Raw genomic sequence first — 9,172 nt, 5'->3', positions numbered from 1 at the left:
ATTCAACCTACCCATTTATCTATGCACTTATTTATCCACACACCCATTTATCCATCAGCTGCTTGTTGGTCATGGTAGGGACTTGGCCACTATTCAACCACCCATATATCCACTCACCCATTCATCCATCCATCTACCAGCCCATCCACTGATCTATCCATCCACTATTCATTCTTCTACCCACTCATCCATCCATCCATCCATCCATCCATCCATCCATCCATCCATCCATCCACTAATCAACTACTAGGTTTTAATCCAGATCCTGCGAGTGAAACCAAACAGACTTATCAAGCACATTCCTTTGTATTGTTTCCTTTGGTGGGGCATAAGACATTAATATGTGAAATAATAATCGTAATTCTTTTATTTAAACATTTTTTTTAACATGTTTCCTTTGGTGGGGCATAAGACATTAATATGTGAAATAATAATCGTAATTCTTTTATTTAAACATTTATCTTATTAGAAAAATCACATCATAAGTACCCTAAGCAGCACATGATGATCCCATCTCCCAATCATATGTCTGAAATCCAGCTCAGATTAGTTTAAGCCAGAAAAAAGATATATTGACTCACAGCATGGGGAGGGAGGCAAGCTAGGGTGGTGCAGAAGCAAGTGCTGGTCACAGTGGGGTGGCTCAGAGAAGATGTTAACTCTGTGGCCGGGAGGCTTGTTCTAGAATGTCCTAGACAGCAGGAGACAGCACACCTGGGGTTTGGGAGATGAGTGAAAATTTCTCAGACAGAGCAGAGGAGGGAACAACATGTGCAATGACATGGCGGCATGACGGAGCATGCCTTTGGGGGAACATTGGACTTAGGGCAGAGCAGTGGGAGATGTGGGTGAGAAGTGGGCTGGGAGGAGAGCATTCATTCATTCCACAGATGTGGGTGGTGAGAGAAAGGAATGTCAAGGGTATCACAGGTGGATGTCTGGAGAAGCCTGAAGGAGAAGGTGCAGGAAAACAGCATGGGAGCTTTTGGGGGCACAGGGGAAAGATTTGGGGATATTTGGGATATGACAAGTTTAACATGCCCATTAGACATCTAAGTGGAGATGGCAAGGAGACAGTGAGACTTATAAGTTGGGAATCCAGAAGGCGGTTAATCAACACACACACGCACACATTTGAGAGTCATTAGAGCAGAGATGGTGTTTATAATGGGCAAACTTTACAAATCACTCTGAAATTTTCATCACATGTACCATTGTTCTGATAATTCCTCTGCTAGAGAATAAGGATATTACATACTTTATCATCTATCTAGTCATGTCATTGTACAGTTTTTAATTCAAATGGCTTCTCAGTTGATGTGCCAGTCGTGTAATCCCATCTTCCTGCAGGTAACAGTGCTGGCTCCTCCCTTTCGATATTCATACCTTTTTTTTCTCCTCTGTTCTAGGGCTTTGTGGAATGGCCAAAAGCCCCACAACAAACAACTATACTCTTAATCCTCTGTGTGCTTTTCTTGTTCCTGGTTTTGACAGGGATGCCTATGATGGTTTACATTTAACTCCAGTGGTGGCCCTTGTTCCAAAAGGGACTCCTTGTGTTCCCTTAACATAGGGTCCTGGCTAAACACCAGGAATGGGTGTCGAATATTATCAAATGCCTTTTCAATGCCCATAGAGATTATTATTATTTTGTTGTTGTATTTCACCTTTTGGTGTGAGGTTTTACATTAACTGTATTGTATTGAAATTAAGACATCATCAACTGTAAAATGTAATATTTTGCATACCACTGAGAAAGAAAGAAATGCCACTTAATTGTAAGATGCCACCAACCAGGAAACACATTGTGACTTCAGAGAAGGTAAAAAAAAAAAAAGTGTATCTTAGGCTTGATGAAATCTAATAGATTTCTTAATGTCAAATTATCTTTGTCTTCATAGGCTTGTGGAGTACCTGTCTTTTCAGAAGCTGAATTCTGTTTCTAGATATTTTCTATATGATTCTTGCCTCTGTCTTCATACATAAGATGGGTACTGTCCTTGCCAAGTTTGGGTAACTTGGCTAAGCTTGCATCACAGAAGGAACTATTCTCATTTTCTATGCTTTTGAATATTTTTTTATAGCTTGAGAAATATCAATCCTTTGACATTTAGAAAGAATTCTCCAGTAAAAGGATCAGGTCCTAGAGCTATGGAGGCGGGATGTCTTAGCTAATTCTTGGATGGCTTTCTCAGTTTCTTGCCATGTTATCAGTTTATAAATCCGTTTTACTTCACTAATTTTTATGATTTATAGTGTTCTTTTATCCCCTAGAATATTCGTCTTTCCATTGAGCTTTTCAGGTGATTGGCTTAATAAATCACATTATTTTATAATTAAACAAAATTGTATTTTTCTTTGGTTCTATCCCCTTCCTTTTGGAAGAAACTTCTGTTTGTGGCTTACTCATCAGATTTTTCAAAGGTGTATCTAGTTTATTATTATTTTTCTGAAGAAGCAGCTTTAGGATTTATTTATGTCCATTATTTCTCTACTTTGTAATTTGTTTCTCTTTAATATGTGTTTGGTTTATTTTTTAATTGTTTCTATTCCTTGTCTTTATTTGTTTATATTTTCTTTTTATAAAATTATTTGCTAGAATATTATACTTAATAATGTAAATGTACTTCTGGTTATAGCCTTGACCACATCTTACAGTTTAATTATTCATGTTCTTGTTTATGTTGTTGTCTAAATATATCATAGTGTTTCTAAAGAGTGCTTTGAAACTCAGTGATTTGGTTTACCTAAATATAGGGTTTTTTTTTCTTGATTTACTGCACTGTGAACAGAGAATGTGGCCTATAATATATCTGCTTTCAAAACCTTTTTAAAAAGCTTTTATTGTGGCCTAGAACATATCCAAATTTGTATGTTTCATGGACGTTTAAGAAAAATATGTATTTTCTGTCTGTAGAATTCAAAACTCTACATGTCTGTTAATTGATTCAGTCTTATCAATCGTGTTGTTGAGAGTCATGTGTTATTTAATTTTGGCCTACCCTGTCTGTCAGAAACCAATACGATTATGTGAAAATCTATTAGTATGATTATGTTTGTCAGCATATTTTTAGTCTTTGCTTTATGTATTCAGCACCTGTGCCATTTGAAGCATATCATAAGTACAGCATTGTTATGTCTTTGCCAATTAAATAATATGTGTAAACACCACATACAGTGCCACGCATATAGTAGACACTCAATAAATGTTAGTGAAAACCTGATTGTGAATCCTTTGTCAAATATCAAATAATTGTCTTTAACCAATTTAATCCTTTGCCTTAAATTTTACTTTGTCTAACAGTGGGTGACAGACTGGCATTACCATCCTGATCTTTTTAAGTTCCTGTGTGTGTGTCTGTGTTTAGGCTCTTTGTGTCGTTTTGTTCTAACAGGACTTCCAATGGCCTCTTCTGGTAGAGTTAGGGCAGGGACAAGTATAGGGTCCTCTCTGGTCTTCCCTCTCTTGGGCTGATTGCATCCAACGAGCCACAATTGGCCCTTAAAAGCATATAAGTCTCAATCATTACATTCCTTAGGATTTTATTGGTTGCAAATAAGAGAAGCTCAGTTCGAATGAGCTTAAGCACAGGGATGTTATTCACATTGTGCCCAAGTTCAGGATGAAACTGGCTTAATTTACAGCGGGTTCCCAGGGCCTTTCCTCTCAGTCGACTTCCCAGTTGTGCTTCCTTTTGGAGGTGACCGCCTTCTCCTTCTCCACACAGCTAGGGGCATGGCTATCACCGTCCCATGCTCACCTCTTCCCTGTGGCAAAGTGGGGAACTTGAAGCAGATCCTTGTCACACACACCTCACCCCCCATAGCTGCTCTGCTGGGGTGGACCAGGGACGAAGGGAGGGAACAGCAGCTGCAAAGGCCAGAAGCAGGACAGAGCTGTGGGAAAAATGGCAGAGAATGTACTGCAGCAGGACAAAGTGGAAACGGGGGGTGCACTGGGAGGCCACCCTGGACATCCAGGCCCAGCGGGCTCATAGGGGGCTGAGGGGGCTGTGGTGGGCTCAGATGGTGCCACAGTCCTAATCAAACTTGTGGGGACTGGAAATAATCCTGATGCTAATAGGAATCATGTGAGCAGTGGCCGTTAGTTTAGGCTTCATCATGTGCTAGGAATGTCACCTTGTTGATGGTGGAAGTATCCACCACACCCCTGACGATCTGTTCTCCACCCAACAGCCGGAAAAATGCCATGAAACCATAATGAAGGCCATCATAATCCCCCTAGTTCAGCGTTACCAGTCAGTCCCCACAAAGGCGGCACAGCCCCCATGAGCTGTCCTGTGCTGCCCCCTCCTCTCTCTCCTCTCCAGCACACTGACCTCATTGCTCTTCCCACCAGCGCGTCACATGCCCTCCTTAGGACGTTTGCACTGGCTGTTCCTTCTGCTTGCAATGCTCTTCCCCAGCCCAAACATTGCTTCTTAGAGCACTCTCCACTGACCACCATCCTCTAATAGCATCTCCCACCACCTGACAATTATGGGTTGATGCGGTTCTCGTCTGGAGTCCTAACAGCCTGGTCTTTCGTCCTCCTCTGGTGGCTTTGCCTGGAGGAACTGTATCCTGGGAAGGCTGAGTTGGGGGCGAGGAGTTGCAGGCTTCCGCTGTGCCTCCCAGGAACTCCCCCACACCCGCATCAGCCTGTGTGACCCCACCCGTCCGACCCCCTCTCTTACGTGCTTGACGCTGCTCTGTCCTCTTCCGGAACAGGCCATATTGGACCCAGGACAATATCTGCTTATAGTGTCTGCGACGCACAGTGGAGCGGGAAATGCGTCAACTAGGAGAAATCTGAAAATCGTAGGAAAAAACCGGGACCCCTCCCGGCTACCAGATAGCCCCTGGCTTGTAATTCTCACCACGAAACCACCTGCTGGGAGCCGTTTCTGGGCCGACGGGACTGCTGCACGCTGTCACCAGGGAGTAGCTTAGGCAGCCAGCGCTGTGGCGTTCGCGTAATGCCAATTCCTGTTCCTCTTTACCTTACCTGTAACCCTTAGATTGTAGATGCTCTGAAACGCGTACTTTCCTAACCCCTCCCCCAGGGTCCCAGCCCCTCCTACTGCAGAAGAGGCTCCGGGCAGGCTCTCCTCACGCACAGCCCCACCTCCCGTCCCTGCTCCGCTGCAGGGACAGGAGGTCACAGCCCGGTAATCAGCTAACACACAAGGCAGTGCCCCAAGAAATGCCACCCACGCGCGGTAGAGCTCAGAGTGGGAGCCCTGCGCCTGCGGGCACAGCCTGGAGCCTGAGCTCTCCCAGGGCGCCAGAGCCCCTGCGCCCGCACTAGGACCAGGCAAAAAGGCTAAGGGACCGACTCCGGCCCCACCCACAACCTGTCAGCTGGGCTGCAGAGGATGCGTTTTTCCCGTTCTTTTGGCGATGGAACTCAGTCTCAAGTCTGTAGACGAGGGTTCTATTTCATTCATTTGTCCATTCACTCGACACTCCCTGAGCACCTACTCTTTGCTGAGGCCTGAGCTGGGCGAAATTTGGATCAGAGGGAGGAGCCAGACTGTGTGGTTCACAACGCTGAGAGCTCTAGGGCTGGAGCTGGACGTGTTCAATTATTCACTCAGTCAACTCAGTATTTGCTGAGGACCTACTGAGTGTGGGGGCCTGAGCTGGGCGATGTCTGGGGCACCAGGGAGGGGGCGGGGATGGGGAGGGGAGAACCGTATCATTCCTGACCCTGAATGACTCCAGGGCTTATCTGGGATGTACAACTTCAGTCACCTGGCACTTCCTGAGGACCTACTATGTGTGAAGGCCTGGACTCAACAAAGTTTGGGCCACAGGAACCAGAATGTGTGGGTGTGGTCTCTGACCCTGAGGGGATCCAGGGCTGGTGCTAAGGATGGTTACCTACTATTCATTCATTTACCTGGCCTATTAATTTCTATTTCCTGAAGACCTACTGTGTGCTGAAACCTGGGATGGGTGCTGTCTGGGGCACCAGGAAGAACCAACTGTGTGGTCCTTGACCCTAAATGACTCCAGGGCTGATGCTGGGATGTACAGCTATTCATTCAGTCAGCACTTTGTGAGGAACTATTGTGTGCAGAGGCCTGTCCAGGAGGTGCCAGAAGTAAAAAAGGCACACTCTCTCTCCTCCCAGGTCCTCACCAAAGGGGCTGAACCTTTTATCCAATTTAATTTATTGAACAAATGCCGGCTCAATCATGAAATCAACTATTACAAGGCCAGCCTGAGACTCACAGATACTTCTTTGGGTCTACTTTGGTAGGTCACATTTATAATTTTGGATCAGGGAGGTGGCGGGGAGTCCAGCAGATGTGGAGTGCAGGCCTGGCCCTGTGACATCTTCCCTGTGTGACCTTGGGCAAGTCTGTGACTTTCTCTGAACCCTAGTTTCTTTTTGAGCAGCAGGGAGATGAAAGGGTATGCCCTCCAGTGCCGTGAGGCTGGAGACAAACGTGAAAGCGCTCAGCACAGTGCCTGGTACGGGAGGCCCGTTGATCGTCAGCTCTTACGTTGCTGGTCCCCGGAGGTTTCTGCAGGGCCACGACTACTAACAGGTTTCTCCTCTCCGTGCGAACTCAGGGGTCGGGTGAGGTGTGGCAACCGCGCAGAGGTGTTCCCGCACGGACCGCGCTCATGGGGCGTCTTGTTGGCGTGCATCTTCTGATGCCGAATGAGGGCAGAGAAGCTGAAGGCCTTGCCGCAGCCTCCGCACCGGAAGGGCTTCTCGCCGGTGTGGATCTTCTGGTGCTCGAGGAGGGAGGACACGCGGCGGAAAGCGGCGCCGCACTCCAGGCACTTGTAGGGCCTGGCGCCTGCGTGCACCAGGTGGTGCTGCGCCAGATGCGAGCGGTTGTTGAAGGCGCGGCCGCAGTCAGCGCATGCGCAGGGCCGCTCGCCCGTGTGCACGCGCCGGTGCTGGCTCAGGTGCGACACCTGCGTGAAGGCCTTGCCACACTGTGTGCATGTGAATGGCTTCTCGCCAGTGTGGATGCGCTGGTGCTTGGCCAGCGAAGCGCTCTGGCTGAAGGGCCCACCGCACTCAGTGCACATGTAGGGCTTCTCGCCGGTGTGCATGCGCCGGTGCTGGGCCAGGTGCGCCCCTTTGTGAAGGCCTTGGCGCACTGGCGGCAGGCGTAGGGCCGCTCCGCCGTGTGCGTGCGCCAGTGGCGCAGCAGCGCCGAGGAGAAAGGGAAGGCTTTGGGGCACTGCGCGCAGAAGGGCCGCTAGCCGATGTGCACGCGCTGGTGCTCCAACAGGGCCGCGAGGCCGCGGAAGGGCTTGGCGCACTGGCCACAGGCGAAAGGCCGCTCACCCGTGTGCACGCGCCGGTGCTGTGCCAGGTGCGCAGGGCGCGCAAAGGGCTTGGCGCAGATGGAACACGCGTGCGGCCGCTCGCCAGTGTGCCGCCATGTAGGAGCTCTGGCTGAAGGCTATGCCGCGCTGGGTGCGGGCGTGCGACCGCTCGCCCGTGTGCACGCGCCGGCTGAAGAAGGCCCGGCCCTACTCGGGGCAGCAAACGGCTTCTCCCCGGTGTGCGCCCTCCAGTGCAGAGCCGAGCAGTAACTGAAGGCCTCGCCACAGTCCTCGCACTTCCACGGCTTCCCGGGGCCCCCAGCCTCTGCATCCTTCTGTTTTAGGCTCTTTCCTGGGATGCCGCGCGCCCCCAGGACCCATGGGTGACCTGGGTAACCGTAGGACTGGTTCCCAGGACTCCATCGAGGTCACCACGCTCCCAGGTGGGGTCCTGCTGGTGGGCCTCTGGCTTCGCAAAGCTTTCTAGCTTTTCCTGCCGGTCTTTGAACTGACCCTCAGGTGTCCAGGCTTCGCCCAACTCTGAGCCCTGGGCGGTGGTAGCCAGGAGTCCTGACATCCCCACTCCAAAGCTGCTGCCTCCATTTCACAGCTGGGTACTGGATCTGAAAGAAAAAAAAAAAAGGTTTGTAATTTGTTCTGGGTTAGGAAGGGCCCAACTTAAGGTCCCTGCCTCCACACTGGTGACAGCTTTGATCAGATCATTCTGTCCTGGGGCCATCCTGTGAGTAGCGGGATGTTGAGCAGCATCCCTGGGCTCTACACACTGGATGCCAGTGCATTGCCCTCTCCCCAGCCAAATACGCCCCTGGGTGGGACAACCGAAAATGTGTGCAGACATGGCCATGTGCCCTCTGTGGGGACAAAACTGACCCTGGTTGAGAATCACTGACTTAAAAGGAACTGAAAACAATTTAAAAATATCCTGCAGAAAAATGAATCTTTAGCTTATAACCTATTGCTACTGCCTGAAATGTGTCCCCCAAAATCCATATGTGGAAACCCGAACCCCCTATGTGATGGTGTTCAGAGATGGGGCCTTTGGGAGGTGGTCAGGGTTAGGTGAGGTCCTGAGTGTAGAGCCCCTGTAATGGGATCACTGTCCTCATAAGAGGAAGCAACCAGAGCTCGCTCTCTCCACCATGTGAGGACACAGCAAAACGATGGCCATCTGCAACCCAGGAGGAGAGCTCTCACTAGAACTGGCCCTGGTGGCACCTGATTACAGACTGCCAGCCTCCGGAACTATGAAGAACAAATGTCTGTTGTTTAAGCTCCCAGCTCAGTATTTTGCTCTGGTGGCCTGAGCTGACTCATATTCCCAGGGGGATGTTTTTTTTTTCTGGTAGAAAAATCGGTCCTCCCTACACACACGGGAAAAAGCAGCCCCACATCCCCTGTATGTATACTGCTGGTGGGAGCACGTACTGGATGGAATGCTGGCACCTTCCAGGAAAGCTGAGGACACATCCCCAGTGGCCCAGTCCTTACATTTTCTGGAACGTGAATGCATGTGTGTGCCGGGAGGCTTGTCTGAGATCGTCTGTAACAGCCAAATACTAGAAACAATCCAACTGTCCATCAACGAGGGAACAGACAGCTAAACGGGGTACATTCGCAAACTGGACTGTCTCACAGCATAAACACGAATGACTGTCAGCAACTGCACCAGCTGAGAACCTCAAATACAGTGTTGGCAAACAAGGTAGGATGCAAAAGAATGTGTCCAGTATAACGCAATTTAGGCTTAAAAACATTAGAATTGATCATTTGTTTTGGGGAATAATGGATGTAAGTAGCAAAGGTTCACTGCTCCACCCTGGCCCAGCTGAGCAGCAACAAATGCAGAGTTCGC

At 49.0% G+C, this 9,172-nt stretch overlaps 1 protein-coding gene across 1 annotated transcript in view; it reads left to right on the top strand.

The window, feature by feature from the left end:
- The window catches only part of SMIM17 (small integral membrane protein 17), a 4,652-nt gene extending 3,132 nt beyond the window's left edge, over positions 1 to 1,520 (top strand). The window contains exon 2 of the mRNA XM_011379309.2: positions 1,410 to 1,520. Coding sequence (XP_011377611.2) covers positions 1,410 to 1,520 — 111 coding nt within the window. The remainder of the gene's footprint in view (positions 1 to 1,409) is intronic.
- The last annotated feature ends 7,652 nt before the right edge of the window (positions 1,521 to 9,172 follow it).

This window comes from Pteropus vampyrus, unplaced genomic scaffold, assembly GCF_000151845.1.
Source record: "Pteropus vampyrus isolate Shadow unplaced genomic scaffold, Pvam_2.0 Scaffold357, whole genome shotgun sequence".
NCBI lineage: Eukaryota > Metazoa > Chordata > Mammalia > Chiroptera > Pteropodidae > Pteropus > Pteropus vampyrus.
This window is presented reverse-complemented; position numbering and strand designations above follow the sequence as displayed.